This window comes from Spermophilus citellus, assembly GCF_964194105.1.
Source record: "Spermophilus citellus genome assembly, chromosome: 5".
In the NCBI taxonomy this organism is placed as follows: domain Eukaryota; kingdom Metazoa; phylum Chordata; class Mammalia; order Rodentia; family Sciuridae; genus Spermophilus; species Spermophilus citellus.
The window spans coordinates 128,288,936-128,316,309 of NC_138186.1; the positions used below are offsets into that span (position 1 = coordinate 128,288,936).

General features: G+C 31.7%; 1 protein-coding gene across 5 annotated transcripts in view; it reads right to left on the minus strand.

Moving 5' to 3' along the window:
• Window positions 1-27,374, minus strand: part of TBC1D32 (TBC1 domain family member 32) — a 204,141-nt gene that overhangs the window by 136,547 nt on the left and 40,220 nt on the right. For all 5 annotated transcript variants that reach the window (XM_081295926.1, XM_081295923.1, XM_081295922.1 and 2 more), the window contains 7 exons: window positions 26,747-26,837; window positions 22,852-22,992; window positions 20,502-20,594; window positions 12,401-12,543; window positions 10,032-10,159; window positions 1,356-1,557; window positions 671-753 (listed from right to left, as the gene is read on the minus strand). In XM_081295926.1, coding sequence (XP_081152052.1) covers window positions 671-753; window positions 1,356-1,557; window positions 10,032-10,159; window positions 12,401-12,543; window positions 20,502-20,594; window positions 22,852-22,992; window positions 26,747-26,837 — 881 coding nt within the window. The remainder of the gene's footprint in view (window positions 1-670; window positions 754-1,355; window positions 1,558-10,031; window positions 10,160-12,400; window positions 12,544-20,501; window positions 20,595-22,851; window positions 22,993-26,746; window positions 26,838-27,374) is intronic.

A 27,374-nucleotide genomic window follows, 5' to 3' on the forward strand; every position in this document is an offset into this window, starting at 1 on the left:
AAAATCTTTGTTTGTATGTGGTGTTGAGGATCAAACCCGGGCCGCACGCATGCCAGGCGAGCGCGCTATCACTTGAGCCACATCCCCAGCCTAGATCTTACTTTTTACAAAAATATTTTCCCCATTAACCTGACTCCATTGTCTATTGATATCTGTAAAGAGAAACACCTAAATTAAAAACTGTAATAAATTCTGATTTAAATAATTTTCAAATTCCAAAACTTAACTAAACAGCACTCCCACCCATATTTAAGTATAAATGGGCCTTGCTAACATTTGAAAATATTTTACTTATTTTGACCACTCCAATTAAAATTTTATTTTTAGAATCTTGTAATTCTCCAAAATTTTCTGGAAGCAATTCAGTAAATCAAGTTTCCTAACCCAAAATTAAGTACAGAATGAAGCAAGTATAATAAATATTGCTAAAATTTTTTAAAGGTTACAAGTATCACAAAATTCTCTGAACTGCAATTTACTTTAAACCTGTATACAAACATTGCCTTCTTGTAAAATGTTTTTGCCATAGTACTCAATTTAAATAATTTAATAACAATTTTATTTATAATTATATTTATAATTATCTATTTATTGTTTAATAATTTTAATAAATTATTTTGAAATTAATTCAGCAAATTAATGAACAGATGAGTTTACCAATTTTACTTACATGTTTTGGGATTCCTGGCTTACTGAAGAAACAGAATCAGAACCCTCTACTGGAGTAGGAACTCTTTCTGACATCAAACTTGTCTAAAAATTAACAGATTGATTTACATTATTCATTTTCTTATTGATAGCACTAGTCATAATATCTCTTGTACAGCATCTTTATTTGTGCTTTATATACTTAAATTAGTTTACCCAGAAAACTTATTTTATGTCTGTTAGGCATCATATAAAGTATTTCATAAATGAGTATATAAATAAATGTACAAAAATAAAAGCTTAGTAATTCATTTAATACATACATACTGTACAGTTATTGTTACATTATATTCTCCACCATCCATAACAAAACACAACTTTCCTCCAAAAATGTCTCAGAAGTAACTTCCAAAGAAGAACGTTACTGTATGCAAAGAGAATTTATCTAAAATCATTCCTATCAGAGGAAAACACTTTGAAAGTATCTTGTTAATCCAGGAAATAGTGAAGTCCTCCTGTATCAGATTAAGAAGCTTTGTGTCCTCCTGTATCAGATTAAGAAGCTTTGTGTCCCCTGAATACTCTGATGCTAAATAAGTCAAATGTGATAACCCAAATATTTTCTCCACAATGTGATACTACAATGATGCCTATATCTGAAGTAAACATCTGCAGTTTTGGAAAAAATGAAACTTAAAAATGCTTACCTTCTTCCATGCTTTCGCTATAGATTCATGCAAACTATAAGGCAGTAACACCTGTAAGCCTTCACATGTACCATATATTTGACGACATACAGAAATAAAAGCTCCTTTTACCACAGGTAACAATTCTGATCCAGAAAAAATAGAAATATCCTCATCAAGAAGTTTCTTCGAAAACTGGGCAATTATATGAGCACCTGTAAGACTAAAGGGTGATACCTACAAGTGATTCCAAGGTCATATAATCTTGACTTCATAAAGTACTACCAAAAAGTCTAGCCTTGTCACAAAAACTTTTCATTTGCTTAATTCTTTTTAGTCATCCTCCAGCTTTTCTACTACATTTCAAATACTCCTGTTCCCACCCAAGTGTAGATGTCTAATAATGAGAGCTGTTTCAGGGGAATGGTGGAAAGACTATCCAGATAGGAAAAAAGAAACAAAACTAGAATACATTTAAAAGGTTGTAGATGTCATGTGTCCTGGGCCATATATTAAGGTATTCTTGATTTTACAGTGAAAACATAATACTAAATTCTTCATTCTTACCACTATTGTCACATACCCCTTCCCATTAGCAGGACTCAGTTCCCCATCTAAAGAGCTGAGTCATTTTTACTAGGAAAAATAGATATATAACAACAATAGATAAAAATACTTATAATGGGCCAGGCATTGTTCTAACTATTTTAAATGCATTTATTTCTTACTGTATTCCTTAAAAAGCAGGTATATTATTCAACTTTTATAGATAAAGACATGTAAAGCTTAGAGTTAAGTAACATATACACTATAACACAGCTAATACAAGGTGGAATCAGGGGAGCACAGGCTCTCTAGTTCCAAAGCAACAGACTTCTTTTTCTAGCTTTTTTTAAAAAACAATTAAAAAAAAAAGTAGAAAGTAGGTTGAATAGAGCATAGAATCTCTGTGTTCTCTGTCTACCTTCAATAGCTCTGAACATTTTGGCAGACTTGTTTATGTTCTGACCTCCTTCCCTGCCACCAGCCTAATACAAGATAAAAATGCCAGACATCAACTTGTTACCCAGTGTCCATCTGACAAAAGTTTACTTTAAAGGCCAATATCCTCACCTAAAACAATTAATTACAATTTTTACAAGCAACTCTTTCTGTTTTTACTTATTCTTTTTTAGTTATATGTGACAGTAGAATGTATTTTGAAATATTACACTTTTTGGAGTATAACTTCCCATTCTTGTGGTTGTAATTAAAAACTTTAACTTCCTGTTAAGCCATACCAAAATTCTTGTGATGTCTTAAAGATGTCTTTTTACAATACGTGTGCTCAAATTAGAATTCAAACAGTTCCTTAGAGAGCATTAGGTTGCTATTATTTAGACTCCCATTTTCTTTTTGCCCATGTCAACGACTTGTTCAGAGAATTTTTTGCTTTTGGTAATTGTTTCACCTTGATGTTACTTAACTTATTTTTCTATTTCTCCATATTTCCTATAAGATGATATAGATCTAAGACTCAATTAGATTTAAGTTCATTTTATTACTCTTTTCTCTTAAGCAAAATAGTTTCATAGGTGCTATGTGGCTCTTATTTCACAAAGCACATATCTGGTTGTCCCAATTTTTGTGATGTTAAAAATCAGTTGGTCAGATGGTATCAGCCCTCCAATTGGAAGTCCTTACCATCAGTTTTTCATCTAATGATTTTAGGAACTACTAATGTTCCTTTTATAGACTCACCATTTCATTAAGGATTATCTAATTAGATAATTTCCTTTGCCTTTACTAACTAGAATTCTGCTATGAAGAATTTTTCCTGAGTAACTTGTTATACTAAAACACAATTTTACAGGAAAGGCTGGAAAATACTTAAATCTTTTTTATCCATTTATAAAGTAATGAGTTGGTGGCATAGCAACTTTACAAATAACTGAAAAAGTCCATTTCCTGATTTTTTTAATTTTAGTATATTTTAAACCCATGCATTTTTTATGTACTTGAAATAGTTCGATCACTTTTTGATACTCAAATTGTTCACCTATGAAGAAAATAAAAGGCCCCTTCTGGTTAGCTCTGAAGTATTTTTGACACTACCCAACTGATCTTAGATATCTTTCTTGATTTCTAGAATGTAAAGATATCTCAGGATCATCTTGAACATTTCCTGGCACAGACCAAGAATCAGTTATTTGTCAGGAATTTCTGCCTCTTCTTAGAACAAGGAGATATAGATAAAACCACATAAAGTTTCTACCTCATTGTTAAGGGTTTATTACTTCTAGGCCTTTTCAGTGGCAATGCTATGGAAATGTAACCTTTGAAAAGGAAAAAAAATAAATTCATGATTATATATAAATACTCAGGGTTTTTATTTAGCTTCTTCAATTTTATATTTTTTCTCTTATGTCAAGAATCTTACTTCCTTATACTGTTTCTTATTTTGTTCTAAAATTGTGCATAATAATTTTAATATAATATCAATATTCTTTCTACACATATACTGAATGTAGTTACAATTACTTTGAAGAATTTTTTAACATAGAATATAATCCACAAGAAATGTTCAATAAAAATTAGATTCCTTGAACTAATTTTTTCTCTGCATTACCGTAAGTTTATTTATCTATTTTACAGTGACTTCTTTTTAATTTTCTTGGATATTTACTACCTAAGACAACTATATGATGCCAGAGTCAAATGTAAGTACAATCAAGGTACACTCCCATGTATTTTGTCTCCATTCATACTTCTCCCATTTCTTCTCTCCTTTCTCCTAAAACTATTTCCATTAGTTTTTAGTTTATTCATTCACAATTCCCTTTTGAAAATATAAAAATGATTTATATTCATATTCTCTTCTATTATACAAAAGGCAGCATTCAATAAACAGTCTTTTGCACTTTTTTCCCCCACTTAACAATATATCCTTAAGGTAAGAACACAGAACTTCATAAAAGTATTGCTAACGCCTTTTTTATGCTAGCTGTTCAGTGTTCCATTGTGTAAGCCTAACTGAATAAGTAACCTTTTGTTACTGGACTTTTGAGATGATTCTAGTCTTTTACTAATTATCAGAATATCTTCTTTTAACTGCACAATGAAGATTCAAAAACAATTCTCTGTGGTATCTTATGACTTATTTGTTTAGCTTAAATGTTAGGGAGACTCTCTTTAAAAAAGAACTTACAAATGATAGATGGGGAAAAATTGATGACATGAATATTAATGTTCATAAAGAAACAAAAAGCTTCAATGCATTAAATGAGAGAAAAAAATCTTAAAATTCATGACAAATTAAGTTTGGTTTCCTAATTTAAAAAAAAGTTATATTTCACTAAAATAAAACATAAAACACTCTCTCTACAAATACTAAAATTCAAAAATTAAGGATTTTTCAGAACCTGGAAAGTAGAAAAACAAGGAGTAACTAAGAACTCATAAAATCTCAACTGGCCTCAGTGTGAATGACAAATCAAGATAATTTATTGCATAAAACCTCTCAAAAAAATCAGAAATGGGTGGAACTAAATAATACTGGATTGAGGTATGAGTGGAATTGAAAATAGAGTAACTACCTAAAAATAAGTTTAGAAACGATTCTGACCTCCACATTCTCTTTCATACTTCATGAAGCTAGCCCAGTGTGATTCCTGGGAGTTAGGCAGAGATAGAGAAACAGAAGAGGGGAGAAAAAGCTCTACAGGATTAAATCAAAGTTTGTATGCTAAAGCTTAAACTCCATCACCATTTCCACCCAGCCTCCTTCTCCTAAAAGGCTTACTCTCTTCAGGCAGCTAACTATAGGAGGCTTCTCTATGGAATTCTACAGAACACAAGTAAAACCAAAGATTCAACATAGCAGCAAGGTTCCCCTTATAGTAAAGACCACAAATGACAATTTCCACTTTCTTATAGTTTTCAAAAAGCTTTCTTCTTCCTTTTGAATATCCAAAGAAAACTCAAAAAGACAGAGATTAATACAATGAATGCTAAAGGCAATTGGAAGAAAAAGTATGAGAGAAGGAAACTTAATTACCCTTAGAGGCAAAAGAATATTGTACTGGGGCTGGGGCTGTAACTCAGTGGTAGAGCGCTTCTTCACACATGTGAGGCACTGGGTTGGATCCTCCGCCCCACATATAAAAAATCAAAAAGAAATTTTAAAAAAGAATATTGTATTAATAAACCAAAAATAAGATAAAATGATAAAACTTGTTCCTTAAAACAATATAAGTTAAATGAAAAACTCAGTTTTAATGGAAGGGGTGGAAAGAAAAGTGGAGGTATTTCCCAGTGGGTTAAAAAAAGAAGGTAAAAAAGAGATAGAAAATGGTACAGATAAATCCAAATACAAATACACAAGTTTTAGAAAAAAGCAGAGGACAAGAAATCCAATTATTTTTGGATGAATTTCAGATAAAAAATGTCCATCAAGCAGGGTGTGGTGGCATATACCTGTAATCCCAGTGACTCAGGAAGCTGAGACAGTAGAATCGCAAGTTCAAAGTCAACCTCAGCAATGGTGAGGTGCTTAGCAGCTCAGTGAGACCCTGTCTCTAAATAAAATACAAAATAGGGGTAGGGTGTGGCTCAATGGCCAAATGCATCTAAGCACCCCGTTCCTTAAAAAAATTAAAAAAAAGTCCATCAAGTAAATAAAAGTAAAATATCAAGAAACATCATAAAATTTCAGAATGATAATAGACAAGGGAAGACCAAAAGCTTCCATAAAGGAAAAAAAAAAGAAGCTATCCCATACAGATGATAAATGATGCCCATGCATGAGACCAAGGAACAACCAGTCCTGAAGAAACTAGTCAGAAGTCTCCAAAATAGATGTCTTTAATTAAACTAACAGATTTTGTGTATGTGTGTATTTAATTACACTCAGAGAAAATTTAATCAAATAAGAAAGACCATGTGAATAATTCAGCATTACAAGGAAAGCTAAGTATATTAAAACTTGGGCCAAGAAACAAAAAAGAAAAGACATTCATTAATTCCAAAGGAGTGGGGCAGTTGTGAAAGGAGGATACATAATAACCATATACTATATGGCTCAGCTGTGAAGAATGTTCACAACAGAAATACAGAACAACTGTACCCAAGGTTACTGTACCCCAGCATTGCTCTGAGGGGGTAACTAGGTGTGTATTTGTTTGTATGTGATGACAGGCCACATAAACATAGATAAATTGAAATAAGTAAATGGTTAATGCTTAAATCTTTAAAAAAATCAACTAGTAATAAGCACATTATTTGATAATAGAGATAAAAAATAAATGCACTCCTAAAACTGCTGAAAACAGTCACCTCTGGAGAACAAGAAAGAAACTCTGCTTCTTAGGTCTTGCATGTTTACTGTTTGCATATGCAACTATGAATTAGTGAAAAAATTAAAATGGGGCAAGTGATATGAAAAGAAAATTTACTATTAAGGAAATGAAAATGGGTAATAACCATTTCTCCACAGGAATAATACAATGCTCAACCTCAGAAAGAATCAGGTGAATATGGATCAAAAGAAGATCTTTCACTCATCAGGTTTCTAAAATATTCATAAACTGATTATGGAGTTCTGGCAAGAATATGAAAAGAAGGGCACCCCCTCATGCTTTTCATAGATTGCTGGCAAGAAGATACAACTCTGTATGTTGAAAAGTAATAATGTCAGAACTATAAGACTTAAAAGGCCCTCTTATCAGAGAGATCACTTTATAGGGATGATCCTACTGAAAATAAAAATGCTAGCACGTAAGACACAGATAAAAGCACATAAAACATTTTTTTCTTACTAAATTGACACAATGAATAATTCTGTTCAAAATAACTTTTGCAAAAAAGAATTTGGAGATGATAGCATATGAAAAAAAAATGAATGAGGTCAATGTTATAACAGTGAGGAATTAGGAGGTTCTCACACTACTGTGTTAAAAATGATTCTTTGAAGAGTGTTATTTGAAAGAGGGTTTAACATAACTAAAACAATATAATTATTAATTATCTTGTAAATGTGTATTACAAACTTAAGGGCAACCACTAATTACAGTGGCAAAAATAATGATAACTGATATACTAAAAGAGGAGAAAAATGGATTTACAAAATGTTGAACCAAATGCAGATAAGGCAGAAAAAGTAGAACACATAAAAAGAAACAAGGGTAACAAAAAATAGAAGAGTAAGGAATTTGATAGACAAAAAATCCAGTTAAATCAATACTTAATTATCAAGTTCTAATTACAGCAATTTTAAGAAAAAGACTTCAGGGCTGGGGATGTGGCTCAAGCGGTAGCGCGCTCGCCTGGCATGCGTGCGGCCCGGGTACAATCCTCAGCACCACATACCAACAAAGATGTTGTGTCCGCCGAGAACTAAAAAATAAATATTAAAAATTCTCTCTCTCTCTCTCTCTCTCTCTCTCTCTCTCTCTCTCCTCCCCCCTCTCTCACTCTCTCTTTAAAAAAAAAAAAGAAAAAGACTTCAGAATGGATTACAAAAACAAGACCCAATTGAATATTGCCTATAAGAATCCTACGTTATAAATAAAGACACAAATATATTAAAATAATGAAGAAAATATGTACCATGCTAACAATAGCTATGTTGATTTCAAAAAACTTGACTTCAAAGAAAATTATCATACGACAAAGGAGAAGTCAGATTTCCAAGACAATAACAACTCTTAGTGTGTATTCACCTAACAACAAAGCATCAAAATATGTAAAACAAAAAATGATACAACGTCAAAGAGAATTAGATGAATTCAGTAATATATCTAGAGATTCCAACACTCCTCTATCATAACTGAAAAATACAGTAAGAAGTCAATGAGGACAGAGTTGAACTGAACATCAGCAACTAGATATTACTAACATCTACAGACTATCCAATATCAGAAAAACATACATTATGTAAGCTCACACAGAACATATCACAATGTTAGACCACAAAATACATCTTAACAGAAAATATAAAAAGTACACTCTCAGACCTATAAAAAACAAATGGATCAATGAAATATCATGATAAATTTTAAAATATTTTAAACTAAATGGAAAATAAAAATAAAACTTAGCAAAATCATGGAACTTAGTGGTAGAACATTTGCTTATATGTTTAAGACTCTAGGATTAATCCAAAGCATCCCAAAACAAACAAACTTAAGAAGTGAAGCAAAAGCAGTGCTTACAGGGAAATTTACAATATTAAATACATATATCATAAAAGAAAGACCTAAAATCACTCATCTAAGCTTCCACCATAGATAGCTAGAAAAGGAAGAATAAATTAAATCCAAAGTAAGTAGAAGGAAAGAAATCAGAATCAAAAAAAAAATCAATGTTAAAATCAAGACATCAACAGAGAAATCAGCAAAAGTACTAGTTTTTGGAAAAGAGTGGTAAAATTGATAAGCTTCTAATTATGTTACCTAAGGAAAAAAAGACAAAAGACATGAATTACTAATATCAGAAATGAAAGAAGGGTTACATATAAAATATCAAATATAAAGATAATAATGGAATATTATAAACTATGCCAGAAATTCACTAAATTTATTAAGTAACCAATTGCTTCAAAGACACAATCTTCCAAAACTTACAAGAGGAAATAATATAAGTAGGCCTACATCTATTAATAAAACTGAATCTATTACCAATAGAAATAGAAAACACCAGTCTCTAATTGGCTAACTGGAAAATTCTATCGAATATTTAAGGAAGAAAAATTATAGTAGTTCTCTACAAGGCCCTCCACAAGATAATAATACAAGGACTAATTCCTAATTTACAAAACCAGATTCCATTAATACTAACCCTGACAAAGATAACACAAGGACTAGAGCCTGATATCTTTCATGAACATAGCCAAAGTCCTCAATAACTACTGGAAACTACTGGCAAACCAAAAACAACCATTATTTGACAAAACCAAGTGGGATTTTTTCTAGGTAGATAAGGCTATTTGGCATCCCTAAATCAATTAATGTAATCCACTATACCAACAAGAAAACAACCATTATTTGACAAAACCAAGTGGGATTTTTTTCTAGGTAGATAAGGCTATTTGGCATCCCGAAATCAATTAATGTAATCCACTATACCAACAAGGTAATGAAGAAAAAAAAATTACTGTAGGGCTATTTATGTAGGAAAAAATCTCCTAGATAAAACCTTATTATGTCCATCAACAGGGGAAATTTTTAAATAAATTTCAATAAATCAAAAAAAAGTATAATGCAACTATTACAAATGTTTCATTCTGCACTCAGAAAAATGCTCATGGTTACATATAAAATATCAAATTGCAGGGTAATATATATAATGCAATACATTTTGGAAGGAGGAGATGAAAATAAACATTTGTATGTATGTACATCTAATGCATCAAAAGGTGACCACTGGTTAACTGAAAATCTAGAACTAGGTGACTGACTATACAGAAGGAAGAGAAAAAATAGTTTCTCCTTTGTGCACCTTTAATTTGACTTAAACCAATCATGGGTGGCTTTGGAAGTATATAAGAGAAAGTCCCAGGGAGAATATGAGAAGGGGAAGAAGATACCATCTGGAGTGAAGATTCTATTCTCACTTTGAAAAAAGATCATATTAAAGATCAGTTAGCATTTTATTAGTGGCTGATTAGGAAATTTAACTATACTTGCAACAGCCATCTAGATTTAAAATGTAGGTACATACCTTTCTTCCTCAGAACAATTCATGTTTTCTCCATAAAGAAGTAAAATAAGTCCTTCTTCTACAGAAGCAATTCTGGCCAAGATATCAGCTATATGAATTAAAGCTGTTTCAGAACAATTTGGAGCCGTCTGTACATTAAAAAGATAAGACAAATTATAAAATTTTATGACATATCATGGAAGGTATGTAGTCTAATAAAGTTATATTACCACAACAACAACAAAAAATACTTAATGATTCATTTGGCTGTGAAAATAATATGACTGAATGAAATGTATCATTAGATTACATTATTTTCCTAGAACAGCTGATGAGGAAGATTTTTCACCGAAACCAATTATTGGAAATTGCTGCTTCTGATATATATATTTTTATGTAATTCTGGTTAACAAACATACTAGCTCCCTCTATTTCCACTTTTTCCTATACTTTTCCCCCACTGGATTCCTAACTATTCAATATAATTATATCACATGGATCTAACATACTGCCACCCTATCTAAAGAAACATCATCCCTTCATACATTGATTGACTCAGGAATGTAAATCTGAGACCACCAGTTCATGGGTTAGCCAATAGCCAGGAATGTCACCCAGGGAGCAAACAAACCAGACCAATCATATTTACTGTTTCCTTTAAATGTTAAGTAGTAAAATGCCTTTGCCAAAACAGCAAAATAGCACAAAACAAATAACAAAACCTAGAGAACTATGTTAATGCTAGATTCCATCTACAATAATTTCTGGGTTTTGCAAGGTCTGCTTATAATTTCCTTACACTTTCATGGATGCCAGTGCACATATTCTCTACAATAAATTTTAAAATATGTATGTCACCACTAATACAATTGAATAAATTTGGTAGGTTAGTTTAACAAATGATAAGTCTGGAATATTCCCTGAAAATATACAGGAATATCCACTCAATTATATTTAGTCTTCCTTTTCATATTAAATATCTTTCTTGGACAATTTCACCTAGAGTACTTTTGTTCTCTGTTTGTATAGATAGACTATCTCATTTATATATACCTATCTATAAGAATATTTGCATTCTCTCATAGACACATTTTTTCTTTGGAACTTTCTATTCCTCATTTTAAATATATTTTGTTCAAAAGACTGCCTCACCTATGAAAATACAATTCTTAAAGTCAATAAACATGTCTTATTTACGTCTACATTTTCAGTACTGAGAGCAAAGCAATGACATAGTAGTGATTGGGTGATGCTGACTGACTTCAATTAGATATTAAATTTCTATTATATGCCAGAGGACTGGTTCTGCTATCAAGAATAAATTCAAATATAAGTACAATTACAGAAGTATATAACATGGGAATATAGAAAAACAAACACCTTAGTTTGGGAGATTCAAAGGAAAAATCTTGTCTAAAGAGAGGAATTTTTCATGAGGACCAAGTTTAATATTTTCCAGGGTAAGAAGAAAGCATGCAAAGATAGAAATGTATAATAGTCTCATACAGAATATTCAAATGGATTGTTGTAACTAGTATATATGAGAAAAAATGGGACAAAAACACAAAAAAAATTGGTAAATACCAAGTTAACATTTTTGAAATTTATCCAGAGAAAACAACAAGCAGTAAAGTATGTGACAGTCGTGAAAGTACGAGTTTAAGAGGGAGATGAGTCTAACAAAAACACAACAAAACAGGTATGAAAAGACAAAAACATTTTTAGTCTATTGATGCACTCTAAAAGTCATTTTCTACAAACTTAACTTATACAAGCAGAGGGACACATTGGACAGATAGCAGGACTAGTAAGGGCACCAACTCTGCCACTTGTTAAATGCCTGATATTGAGCAAGTCACTTCCTTCAGTCTCAGTTATGAAAAAATATACAATGTAAGGAAGCACACATTGCAAACTATAAAGACACATCATATGTTCAGCACTGGAATTATATATAAGCTTTCTTTGCAAGGTAATACTAGTTTTACTTACCGTAAAACAGAATTGGCTCTTTGTGATAATAATCATATTTCCAAAGGCTATAAAACTGCCATTAAATCAAATAACAAGACAGTTACAAGATTTATTAGATTTGTAAGACAAATAGCTTCATAATAGGAAAAAATTCTAAGTTCTTTACATCTGTAGAAGTAAGCATGATTAGAAAAAAATTAAGATGTCTGTGTATTCCCCGACCATATGATATCTATTAAATCAAGCAACTGTATAAACTATGATTTAACCAATAAAAATGTATATCAAACAAAATACATTCATTTTTGGAAACAGAATATAATAAAATATTTCAAATACATAAAAATAAAGTCTAATTAAATATTATGAATACTCAGTTTAGGGACACTTTTTGTCTTTAGTGACTTAATACCAACCTCAGTTCCCTTCATTAAATTATGAACAGGCTGGAGAAGTGTCTCTACCACAGTGTTGTTATATAAGCATTCAATTGCACATTCTTTTTGATCACAGAGTATCTGTAGAACTTCAGTCACCATACTTGCAGGAGAATAATTCTCTGACAAACAAAAAGTATTTTGATAAATTAAAACTTAAAACACTAGATACTTAATACTTTTTTATATATTAGCTAATGTTCTTCCATAAAGCTCAATATCAAAGGTAATAGTTTAAAAATCCCACAACTCAATGCCAATACCAAATTATAACCTAAAAATTAAGATTTCAATTATCTCAATATACTTTCAAGTTAATAAAAAACAACTATATAAAAAAATAAATGTCAAAAGAAAAGAATATAAGATCATTCACAGCGTGACATTATAACAATGCTTGATATTGAAGATGTCTCAGAACTTTTCTCCATCTAGTAAATACTTACTTGTATTCACTTTTCATTTTTTCCCTAAAAAATGTATTCAGATATTGAGCCTAGTAAATGAGATTCAGTAAGACAACAACATGAACAAAGCAGAAGACAGATGAGAAGAGAAACTTTAATGAATGTTCATGGAGACTAGTAAACCTCTTGTGTTACCACAAAAACAATGAAAGGAAGAGTTACTCTTAAGATTTTTTAACAATATGAACACTAAAACACATAAATGAAACATGATTAGAATTGTAACTAAAACATGACTTTTTATTTCAGAAATCAACATATTTTCAAATATCTGACCTAATATCCCTCCAACAGCATATAAGACTATGCTAGTAAGATACAGTACTAAGACTAAGAAACTTCTTAATATATGTTATATAAGTCAATATGCCATGAGTATGCTGACTTCAACCTGATACCTGACAAAAAGAAAATGTAAAAGTGAAGTTGAATGATTTTTTAAACAGCTCCTGATGAGAAAACTTCTTCACAGTAAGCAGTATCACTGACCACCATGTGTTCATACATGCATTTATACAATCATCTTCTATTTATTGAGTTTCTGATAAACACCAGACACTGTACAAAGAAGCACTGCAGACACAGATGTGAATAAGACAAAAAAAGTCCTCTAGATGGCAAATCAAAATATTAATAAGTAATTGTAACAAACAAAGGATACTTTTTATCATAAAGAAAGCATGTGATATTGTAATAACATCTAGTAAATTTAAAATGTTTTAAAAACATGGCAATATAACAGTTCCTAAAGTTCATTACTCTATAGTAAAAGATTCTAAAGATATCTAAGTGGATGAAAAGTTAGGCAAAGAATTCAAAAGAATCATCTTTAAGAAGCTCAATGAAATTCTCTTGGGAGAATAAAAAATAACAGAAACCAAAGAGAATAAAAATAAACAGTAGTATGCATTAAGGAAGACAATGCAGGATATGAATAAAGAAATAGAGATTTTGGAAAAATACCTGAAATAAATCTTGGAAATGAAAAGCTCTATAAGTCTGAAAAAAAATTTCAATTGAAGGCATCAGAAACAAACTGGATCAAGTAAATCAGAGCTTGAAGACAACTTGCCAAAATAATATATTCAGACAGCAATAAGAAAAAAAAAGAATGAAAGGAAAATACAAGATCTATTGAATACACTAAAATATCAAACATTTGCATAAACTACATAGAAGAGGGAAAAGGCGAGAACACAGGTTACCTATTCAGTGAAATTATAGCAGGGAATATCCCAAATTGTGGAAAAGAAGTAAACTTCCAGATAGAGGAATTATTTAGAATATAAACTGACACAACCAGAAAAGAACCTCTCTACCCACATTATAGTTAAACTGCGAAAGTACAGAAGAAAACGTGTCAAGAGGGTTAGGGATGTGGCTCAAGCGGTAGCGCGCTCGCCTGGCATGCGTGCGGCCCGGGTTCGATCCTCAGCACCACATACAAAGATGTTGTGTCCGCCGAAAACTAAAAATTAAATATTTAAAAAAAAAAAATTCTCTCTCTCTCTCTCCTCTCTCACTCTCTCTTTAAAAAAAAAAAAAAAAAAAGAAAAAAGAAAAAAGAAAACGTGTCAAGAGCTAGAAGAAAGAAGCACCAAAACACAATTAAAGGCAAATCCATTAAAATGTCAGATTTCTTATCAGAAACTCTAAAGGCCAGGAGGGCATGGAATGAAGTATTTAATGATGTTCTGAAAAAAATGCCAAGAATACTATACCAAGCAAGGATATCCTTGAAAATTGAAGTAGAAATCAAGAACTTTTGAGATAAGCATAAACTAAAGGAATTCGCATGGGTTTGGGGACACATCTGTAATTCCAGTGGCCTGGGAGTCTGAAATAGGAGGATTACAAATTCAAGGCTAGCTTGGCAACTCAAAAACACCCTGTATCAAAATACAGAATAAACAAGTTGGGGTGTGGCTCACTAGTAAAGTGCCCTGGTTTCAATTCCCAGTATTAAAAAAAAAAAGTTAAATAAAAAAATAAATCCACTAAAGGAATTTATAAACACTAGACCAGCATTACAGAAGATATTTAAGGACACTCTACAACCAAAAGGAAGAAGGAAGTAGCACAATCATGAGAGCATGGAAAAGAATAAATCTTTCTTCAAGAAGAGACACACAAAGAGAAAAAAAAAAAACATTGATATAGTAAACTATCAAATGTCAAAAATTAATAAAGAGAAGAAAAGAACTTAGAATATTTAAAACAAAAAGAAAATCAAGAAAACAACAGGAACAACTACACAACTTTCAACAATAACCCAAAAGGTTAATGGTCTTAATTTGATAATAAAAGATACCCCATAGATTAAAAAACAAGATCCACCTCCAAGAAACTTACCTCACCTGAAAAGGTATTCACAAACTAAAAGAATGGAAAATGATATTGCAAGCAAATGGAATCTGAAAGCAAGCAGGAACTGCTATACTTATATCCAACAAAAGAGAGATATTAAGACAAAATCGGTTAGAAGTGGCAAAGAAAGTTATTACATATTGATGAAGGGAAAAATTCATCAACATGTTATAACAATTTTAAATATATATATGTACTAAATATTGGAGCACCCAAAAATATAAAACACAGACACAAACTAGACACAAAGGGAGTGCCCTACTCTCACCAATAGAGATGATCCAGACCAAAAAAATTGACAAAAAACAGAGTTAAATTATACTATAGATAAAATATACTTAAAAGACAACTATAAAATATTCCATTTAACAACAGTATTCTTTTCATTAACACATTAACACATGGAACTTTACATCCTAATATATGGTCTCAAACAGACCACATATTAGGATGTAAAGCAAACCTTAGAAATCCAAAAAATAAAAATAATTTCTTGAATCTTATCAGATTACTATGAAATGAAACAAGAAATCAATAGCAAGAAAAACTATAGAAATTATACAAACACATAGAGATTGAATAATACTCTTCTGAAAAGTGGGTTATTGAAAATATTAGAGGGAAATTTTGATAATTCCTAGAATCAAATCAAAATAAAAACACAATATACTAGAATCGGTGAAATACAGTGAAAGCTGGGAGAGAAGTTTATAGTAATGAGTACTTATATTAAAAGAATAGAGAGAGCTAAAATTAAAAACTTGATACATCTCAAGGTCTTAGATAAATAAGAACAAACCAAACCCAAAATCAGGAGAGGAAAAAATAACAAAGATCAGAGCAGAAATACAACAGATAGAGATTTTAAAAACAATGCAAAAGATCAATGAAACAATGAGTTGGGTCTTTGAAAGATAAACAAATCTTTAGATAGATTATCCCAGAGAGAGAGAGAGAAAGGTAAATAAAATTAGAGTTGAAAAAAGAAACATTACAACAGATTCCACTGAAATTCAGAGTCACTAGGAATATTTTGAAAAATTGCATACCAATAAGTTGAAAAAAAACTAGAAAAAAACATAAATTTCAAGACAAATATGACCTATCAAAATGAACTAAGAACATATTAGAATAAATTGAATAGAACAATAAGTAAAAAGATTAAAGACAAAGTATCCCAACAAATAAATGTAAAGGACCAGACTAATTCCCTGCTACAGTTTACAGAACATTAAAGAAGAACTAATATCAATGTTCCTCAAACTAGTCCATAAAAATGAAAGAGAAGGAACCATCCCAAACTCATTCTACAAACCAATATTGCCTGACAAAGGCACACACACACAAAAACTATAGGCCAATATTCCTGGTAAACATAAATGCAAAAATTATCAGTAAAATATTAAGTAGATAAAATTCAACAGCACATTAAAAAGATAATATACATGGTCAAGTTGTTTTCATTCCAGGGATGAAAGGATGGTTCACCATATGCAAATCAGTAAAAGAAATAGCACATAAAGAGAGTCAAGAATAAAGAAAAAAAATCACAAAAGTACCTCAATACATACAGAAATAGCTTTTAATAAAACTTAATATCCTTCATGAATAAACTACATATAGAAGGATCATATCTCAACATAATAAAGGTTACATATAACAAACCAACAGCCTACATCATGCTGAATGGGGAACGACTGAAAGCATTCCCTCTAAGATCAGAAATAAGATACCACTTCATTCAATATACTACTTGAAATTTTAGCCAAAGCAATTAGGCAAGAGAAAGCAGTAAAAGGGATACAAAAAGGAAAGAATAAAATCAAATTATCCCAGTTTACTGATATGATTCTAAACTTAGAAAACCACAAATATTCCCCCAAGAAACTCTTAGAACTAATAAATCCAATGAAAAAGCTAGACACAAAATTTACACACACACACACACACACACATACAAATAGCTTTTCTGTATGCCAACAATGAACTCACTGAGAAAGACGTCAGGAATAACAACCCCATTCACAATAGCAAAAAAACAACAACAAAGACAAAACAAAACCCTAGAAATTAACCTAATCAAAAGGAGGTAAAAGACCTCTACAATGAAAATTATAGGACACTGAAGAAACAAACTGAAAAAGACACTAGAAAGTATAAAGATCACCCATATTCATGGATTGGAAGAATGGGAGAATTAATGTTATTAAAATGGACTTACTACCCAAAGCAATCTACATAATCAATAAAATAATCATCAGAATACCACTTTCTTAAAAGAACTAGAAAAAAAGTCCTAAAATTCATATAAAAATACAAAAGATCCCAAATAGCCAAAGTAGTCCTGTGAAAAATGGACACCACTGGAGATATCATGATACCTGATTTCATTATATACCACAGACTCATAGTAATAAAAAGAATATGGTATTGGTATAAAAATGAACACATAAAATAATGGAACAAAACAGAGGCCCCAGCAATAAATTCATATATCTCCAGCCAATTAATCTTGACATACGTGCCAAAAACACAAACTGGAGGAAAAAAATAGCCTCTTCCACAAGTGGTGGGGAACTGGAGATCGATATGTAGAATAGTAAAACTAAATGTCCTGTCTCTCATAATATACAAAATTCAATTCAAAATGGATCAAATACTATAAGAAGACCTGAAATTCTGAAACTATTAGAATAAAATATAGAGGAAACATTGCAAGATACTGACATAGGCACTGATTTCCTGAATTGAACTCCTTTGATTTAGAAAACAAAAACAAGAATTGAAAAATGAGATTACATAAAATTTGTAACAAAGGAAACAACCAACTGAGTGGAACACAATTTACAGAATGGGAAAAAATCTTTAACACTATTCATATAACACAAGATTAATAACTAGAATATAGAAAGAATTCAAAAAAATTACTGAAGAATAAGTAATCCAAAAAAAAAAAAAATTGGTCAAATGAAGTTCAGCATGGTGGTAGACACCTGTAATCCCAGTGGCTCAGGAGCATGAGGCAGGAGGATCCCAAGTTCAAGGCCAGTCTCAGCAATTTAGCAAACTCTAAGCAACTTAGCGAGACTGTGTTTCAAAATAAAAAATAAAAAGGACTAGGGATGTGGTTCGGTGATAAAGTGCCCCTGGGTTTAATCACTGGGACAAAAAAAAAAAAAAAAAAGCCATATAAACCAAATAGAGTTTTAAAAAAATAAAAAAAAAAAAAATATATATATATATATATATATATATATATATATACACATATATATACACACACAAATGGCAAACACATAAATTTTAAAATGCTCAATATCTTTAGCCATCAAGTATCTTTAGCAAATCGAACCTACATTGAAATTCCACCTAATCCCAATCAGAAGGGCTATTATAAAAAGTAACAAACGCTGGCAAGGATGAGAAAGGAAAAAGAATGCTTGCTTATAAACTGTTGGTAAGAATGTAAATTAATACAGTCATTATGGAGAACTGTATATAGGTTCTTCAAAAACTAAATACAGAATATATCCAAAGCAAATTAATCAGCATATAAAAGCATTACCTATATACCCATTTTTTATTTTGGCACTGTTCACAAAAGCTAAGAAATGGAATCATTCTAGGATCCCATGGAAGAATGAATAAAGAAAATACAGTATGTGTATTGGTCAGCTTTGTGTCACTGTGACCAAAATAACTGACAAGAACAAAGGCCCTAATCTTCATCATGTGGGATTAGGGCCCAACTTCCTTAATAAGACCTCTACAGTGCAAGAATTAAAATTTAAAAAATCAATAAATGGGATATACTCACACTAAAAATTTCTTCTCAGCAAAAGAAACAACTATGAGGTGAATAGAGAGCCTACATCTTGGGAGCAAATCTTTACCCCTCACACATCAGATAGAGCACTAATCTCTAGGGTATATAAAGAACTCAAAAAACTAACACCAAAAAAAGAAATAACCCAATCAATAAATGGGCCAAGGACCTGAACAGACACTTCTCAGAATTCTGAGGATATACAATCAATTAACAAATATATGAAAAAATGTTCATCATCTCTAGCAATTAGAGAAGTGCAAATCAAAACTACTCTTAAGTTATCTTCTCACTCCAGTCAGAATGGAAGCTACTATGCATACAAACAACAATAAGTGTTGGCAAGGATGTGGGGAAAAAGGTACATTCATACATTGCTGGTAGGACTGCAAATCGGTGCAGCCAATATGGAAAGCAGTTTAGAGATTCCTTGGAAATCTGGGAATGGAACCACCATTTGACCCAGCTATCCCTCTCCTGGGTCTATACTCAAAGGACTTAAAAACAGCATACTACAGGGACACAGTCACATCAATGTTTATAGCAGCACAATTCATGATAGATAAACTGTGGAAGGAACCTAGATGCCCTTCAGTAGAGGAATGGATAAAAAAAAAAAAAAAAATGTGGCCTATATACACAATGAAATATTACTCAGTAATAAAAGAGAATAAAATCATGGTATTTGCAGGTAAATGGATGGTGTTGAAGAAGATAATGCTAAGTGAAGTTAGCCAATCCAAAAAACCCAAATGCCGAATGTTTTCTCTGATATAAGGAGGCTGATTCATAGTCGGGTAGGGAGGAGCAGCATGAGAGGAATAGACTAAGTCTAGATAGGGCAAAGGGACGGGAGGGGAAGGGAATGGGGAAAGGGTTAGCAAGGATGGTGGAATGTGATGGACATCATTATCCAAAGTACATATATGAAGACACGAATTAGTATGAACATATTTTTTATACAATCAGAGATATGAAAAATTGTGCTGTATATGTATTTTTTCTTTAATCTTCAATAAAAAAGGACCCTGAAAAGATTGTGAAGTTTGGATGTGAGCTAAAACATGTAAGCTAATCAAAACATTCTGGGAAAGATAAAGACAGAAAATATCAAAAACAAAACAAATTAGTACCTATCAATCAAGCATGATCTCATTTCTTGAGAACATCTTCCTTTTAATAAAGAATATTAAAATCCTCAGGAAAATTGATCCTAAATTAAGAAGTTAGTAGATTAGAAATATCTTAGAACATCAATGAACAAAATTAAATTTCATGGTTTACTTCAGAACCAATGTAATTTCTTCTTAATAATGCTATATCTTAATGAAATCTATTGACAAAACTACACCAGGCACTCAAAACATTCTGGCAATACCTAAATATTTTTAGATGCTTTTTATTACTCAAGCCAAATTACCTGAGTTTGGAGATGATGTCATCTTTGGACAACTTGGTGAATAATAGATAAGTTGGATAAATAGAACCAGCAGATCTGTAAGGGATACTGAATCTTCACAAAGAAATAGAAAAAGAAAGAAATTAATCCCTATTATATACTTACAACTTAGAACAATTTAACTAATGGCTCATCAATCTATGACTGAGTTTTTATAGAAAACATGATCCAGTCAGGAAGGCAGAAGCTATAATCAAAAACACATGACTCCAGAACAAATTAGACATAGTATATTAAAAAACGGCAAGGCAAACAATACAATGTGGGCTATGTGGAGGGACAGGGGATTTTTTTTTTTTTTAGCTAATCACTTAGTATAAACTTCTAATTAAAAGATCCATAAATCTGATTATTGCTATTTGTATTTATTCAATTAGGAGAAAAACTAAGGAAAAAGCTAAGTGAATCTTCCAGTCTCACTTGCTCTGAGTTACTTGCCTTTAGTTGACTTTAAAATTCATTAATTTTGGAAATCACACAATTGAGCAATGCACTATTAAGTCTCCCATTAGCTCTGATAGATAACATATCTTATATGAGAGTTATGGTAATGGTTGCCCAGGTTATTTTTCATGGACTTGAAGGCTGCTTTTGTCAAAAGCACTGACTCTTCACTTGAGCCTGTGCAGACATCTGATCAGTGACTAAAAACAGAGTGAAAAAGCTAGACATCTTGGACTTCATGACATTTCTGTCTCTTTTGCTACCTTAATCTTTAAGTCAAAATATTTCTGCTCAGCTCTGCACATAAACATGTTATTCACTTAAGGAATGTTTGTCAAAAATAGTACAGATTCATTTACCTAAAACTTCCCTAAGCTCTAACCTCCCCCTTTTAGGCTTCTGACACCAGGCTAAGAACTAGATATTCTCAAGATTCACAGGGGCATCATGACTACTGCAAAATCAACAGATCACCAACAACCAGGTTTCACAACACCCTGCTCCAGGCCACCAGAGAGATGCCTAGAAGTCTAGAATATACTCCATAACACAGGTCAGCAAATTGTAGTCCTTATGATCTGATTTTGTAATGCTCACAAGCTAAGAATGGATTTTCATTTTTAAAATGTGTTTGAGGTTCCTCAAAACCATGCTCAGATTCAGTGATTTACTAGCAAGACTCGAATGTTTCAACATACAGTCATACAGCTATGTTTTGTTACATCAAAAGCACACAAAGAAAAATCCAAGGGAAATGGGGAATGTGGTGAAATCCAGAGAAAACCAGGCACAAGCTTCTAAGTGTTCTCTTCCACAGAGTGACACAGAATACATTTAATTCTTCTAGGAGTGAATTTTAAAAACATATGTAAAATAATGGCTATCAGGAAAGGTCATTATAAATCCCAAAGTTTTTACTGAAGGTTGAAGATTCAGGCACCTATTGCCTAGCACATACCAAATTTCTAAATTCATAAAAGGAAATTAAGTGTTTAGTGTAAAACACATTGTAAGCAGATTAGACACTGTGATCAGTCTATAGCTTAGGTATCTTTCAGTGCTGGGAATAAAAGAATTCTAGACACCAACTAAGGACCAACCTTGCACAAGCCCTTTCTAGGAACAGCAGCCTCCAGATTGTGATGCTACCTTTTTATTGTATTTATTTTTTTTTTGGGGGGGGGTACATTCAGGTGCACACACAGAGAAAGACATTATGTGGCCCAGTGTGGCTAAAAGAGTTAGTATCTAGCACTTTACAGGAAAAGTTTGACAGCCCCTACTCTGTAGTATATTCTTAGATAAGCTTAGGGTTTTAAGGGAAATAAGAATAACTAGCAACATGTGCCAAAGTTTAATAGAGGAAAATTAAGAAGACTTAGGGTAAAAACAATGATAGTGTATCAAATGGTATTGGGCTTTGCAGTTTATAAAACAATATTCTCAAACAAAAGTTCTCTAAGTGTAGCATCACTGATACCATTATTCAATTTTCATGATTTAAGAAACCAAAACAACATAAAGTAAGTGATTTGCCCAAAAGATCCTAGATAATGTATAAGACAACCAGAACTTAAACAAGGTCTTCTACTTTTACATCCAGAACTGGATCATCAAGTATGTTGAGAATTTTGAGAGACAGGGGAAAATAATTATTACATTCTAGGAGAATAAGAAAAACACCTATGCATGTAGGAAGAAGTAGAAACTGAAAATTCAAAGAAAAAAATACTTCAATATATATAAAACTAAAAGGTATATAACTAAATACCTTTGAAAAAACATGGGAAAACTCCAAGCTTGAATGAGCCACAGCATATAAATCTTACCGTACTGTCACATATTCATTTCTCCTAATCTCACTTACCTTTTTTATCCTCTAGCTTTATGGGAAAGAGTTTTCTGCCTTGTTTATAGATCAATAATCTTCCTAAAATGCATAATGAGTGAATGAAATAAATATATTGTAATTCTTGTCCTGAGTAGTAGACAATTTTCTGTTTGTTCCCTTAAGAGAAGAAACAAAAACATTTTAATGTTTTCATATTTTACATTACCTGTATCCATTTTCTTCTAAACACACAAGATTCTAGTCTATAATGAAGACACTGTTGGTGGAAATTTTAAAAATATTTATTTCCTGGGCTGGAGTTGTGGCTCAGCAGTAGAGCGCTCACCTAGCATGTATGAGGCATTGGGTTCAATCCTCATCATCACATAAAAATAAATAAAATAAAGGTATTATATCCAACTACAACTAAAAAAAATTTTAATATTTATTTCCTTGTTTGCTAAGGCTCTTTACATAAATCTGAGAAAAAGTAGTCATAAAATTGACAAAACTCAGAAAAATATAATATGCATCAGATCATATATATATATATATGTAGTATAATATGTATCAGACTATATATATATATGTGTGTGTGTGTGTGTGTGTATATATATATATATCATATTATATGCATCAGTGCTCATTCTAAAATAAATACCAAAAATTGCCAGAGTTATTAGCTGTCATCAAGGACATGCTTTAAAAGTAAGTTAAGGAAGGAAAGAAGTCAATAAAAAATGTTAGTTACTCTTCAGTTTTACTAACTAAAAGTAAATGTATGTAAAATCTATAAAAAATATTCCAAAATCTAAAAAATTGCCATATGAAACACTTCTAGTCCCAAGTGTTTCAGGTACACAAAAGATCATACTATAGAGATTTTCTAATATTTATTTGCTATTTACTCATTCACCCATAGAGTCAAGATATATCAAATATCTATTTTATACAAGATCCTGCACTTTTCACTAATGATAAAAACCAGAAAGAGACCTAAACTTAGCTCCCAATTAGACTACAGCAAACGGTGGTATCACGAGAGTATGCAGAGGACAAGGGGAAGAGATAAGGAGCTTCAAAGGGCAGATCATGAAGACATGGTCATGGAAAGAATCTGGACTTTATTACAGAGGCCATTAGGATAAAAGTAAAGCTCTTTAAGGAGTTAAATACACGTAGTGGAACACTGACTCTACAGCAGTGTAGAAAGCTAATGAAACAAAATCAAGGTGTGAAAGAAGCTTTATCAAGAAAATTATACACAAAAACACTAGCAAAAAAAATGAAGAGGAGACAAATAAAAGTTTATGTTTAAGAAAATGAAATGTATGTCAAAATCAATCCCACCATTACATATAATTATAATGCATCAATAAAAAATATGGAAAAAACGAAAAATAATATGCCACAGCCAGGATTACACATAGGCAGTGAAAGAAAAAGATGAGAAAACTCTATTTCTAACATAGTATACAGGGTAAATATCTCCTATGTAAGTAATTCCAATGAGTAAAACAACAGGTCTAAAAAGAGAAGGAATAGTGATTTCAGTACTGTAAATTTTGAAGGACATAAATAACCTTTAGGTAGTAATATTAAGAAAAAGTGAGTGGATCTGAAATTCAGGAAAGGTATGTAGACTTACATATTTCAGTCACTGATACATGTAAATATGTAATACTTGAGGCCATGTACATGAGCTCCCTCAAGAAAACAAATATAGTAAAGTGGAAAAAAGCACAAAGGGAAAACATTTGCCAGTACAAACGTGAAGAAAAGAGAAAAGCTCTTCAAGTGAACACACAAAGCTTACTATGTACAACAATGAAGGAATACAAGAAAAACATGACACTAAGATGAGGAGGAAAGAATCAACAGAGATACATGCTGTTAAATGAGGACAAGAAAGATTAGAAGCTAACATGGGAAGGCCTTAGAGGAGTAGAAATAGAAGCCTATTTCTATGACTGAAAAGTGAAGAAGAGGCAAAGAAGTGGGACCTAGGGAATCCAGAATACACAGAAAGCTCTTCTTTCAAGGGAAGCAGAAAGGTAAAGCATATGGAGCATAGAATTTGCTCCATTTTTTATTATGGATCACCCATGAGTAGGTTAGACAATGCAGGAGAAAGAACCAATGCAAAGAGATACAGAATAACAAAATGGCCTAGTTTCACTAAAAATAAAGCAAAACAAACAAACAAACACAAACACTCCAGGAGGTAACAGAATCAAGAGAACAGATAAAGTGGTCAATCTGAAATAGGACACATCTTGATTACAAGCTAGAGAAAGGAAATACTGATAAAGGTATATAAACATTCATTCGTATACACAGAAGCAGGACATGTGGGGAGGTCATATACAAAAAATTCTATTTTCTTAGTGAAATAAGAACCATGGAGTCCTCTTGAAAGAGAGTGGGCAATAACAAGAAAGGTGGTTTGCTGAAACTGGCAAATACTGTAACAGCTGGGACATCAAAAAAAGATCACCTAAGAGAATTCCAAAGCAACACAAAAAGAGCAACTGAGTTTAGAAAACATATATTTGCACTTTTCAATCCACATAACAAATTCTCTCTTCTCAGTTTCCTGAGAACCCCAAAAAATGGAAAGCTGAACTGACCTAAAGCTGGGAAAATGTACGCAAGAATGAGCAAAAAATTTGAAAAAGGAAAAAAATGAATATGGCAAAAGAATAAAATGAAATACCACAAGGTCTCCACTAGATAAGAAAGAAAGCAAAGCCATGAGAACTAGTAGAGTGGGGGTTAGGGGGGATGCTTGATGTAACTTTTTAATATCAAGAAATTAGAAAAATCTAAAAATATTTATATGAGATAATACATAAAATTATGCATACTTTTGTTTCTTTTCAAGAATAAATTTCAATTTCTGCACTTTCTCCTCCACTGCAAAACGTGAGGTTTTGAAATCCATTAATTATTGGTCTTTGACACTTTCCCATGCTTTGAGTTAAAGAATTTTATTCAGGGATAAACTAAATTATAAGATACTTTCATACTCTCAATAACTTATCATTTGTTTCAAAAAACAATAAATGTAACCAACATGAAAGTTCAGTTTCACATGGCAAGTTGTGAACCGTAAGCAAAGATCCAGAAAAATTCCAAATAGGTGAAGTTTATTCTTTCATGATAAATAAGATATAAGATTTACTTATATTGGTTTAAGTAAATATGAAAGAGGCAACAGAAGTAAAAATAACAAAGGTATATAGGCATTGATGGGCAAAACAATCTAAAAAAAGACTCATTTTACTCAATATCAAAATAAGAGACCAGATTAAAAAAATTAGGGCCAGATTTTAAATTATCTAGGATGTTTTAGCTCAGACTGAATGTAAGTAGAAATGAAGCACAGGGCAGGATGGGGTATTTGATAATAAAAACTACACTGTAGGGAATTTTTCCTCTAACTAATGTGCTTAAGTATCTGATTAAAAGAGTGAGACAATAGCAGAAGAGAAAAAGGGACTACATATCATGGTAGTATGAGAGATTAGAATACTAATGCCTAATATAACTTGAAGAGCTGCATATAGTATGAATCAGTATGACTAAACATACAGTTTAAAGGTAGATATTATTAAAAAGTCACTAAATCTTTTTAATTTCTCAAAATATGTTAAGTCATTGGTAAAAGTGATCTCATTTACCAGCTACTAAAAAAATAAGTCATTATAAGGCTATTTCTGAGCCACATCCCTGGCCCTTTTTTATATTTTATTTGGAGACAGGGTCTCTCTTAAATTGCTGTAGGGCCTTCCTAAGTTGCTGAGGCTTGCTTTGAACCTGCGACCCTCCTACCTCTGCCTCCAAGCCACTGGGATTACAGGCGAGTGCACCATGACCAGCAAAATTAAACATTTTTAATGTGTGTAATTAAAAAAAAAAAAATACGTACCACAATGCTTTGAATGTTCCAAAATTTCATCAGTTTTCATGGTCTCACACAATTCCAAGTACTGAACACACTGCTGAACTGCTGTGGTTATCTAATAAAATAAAATCTCATTAATTTCAGGAACTTGCAGTCTAGAAGTCCAAGTATTTTTATTAAAAAAAAAAAAAACAGGCAAAGCTATAAAAATTCTAGCAGGAAATATTTAGGAAATATGTAGACTACTACCTTTTCAGGTACTACAACTCAGTCTACCCAGTCACATATTACTATGGCATCAATTTGGGGAGCACTGAAAAGATTTGTGAACAAATATATTATCTTAATATTGGTGTCAGTGGACGGAAATAAACATAATCTGACATTTTAGTGAAAGATACAAAAATACTACAGTCATGGCTTTCAAAACTTTCTTGCACAGTTCCCTCACATCATAGTCTTTTCTTCCCATCTGGCCAGCAAATATATTGACTGGTTTAAAATTCTGTTTCCATCTCCAATACCACAATTTAAAAAAAAAAAATAAAAAGAAAGAAAGAAAACTGAAAATTTAAAGAACATTGTCATAATTTTTAAAAAACCTACAACCCCTACTGTTCCTAATGATTCTTCTGTAAGTCTCCATTCTAAC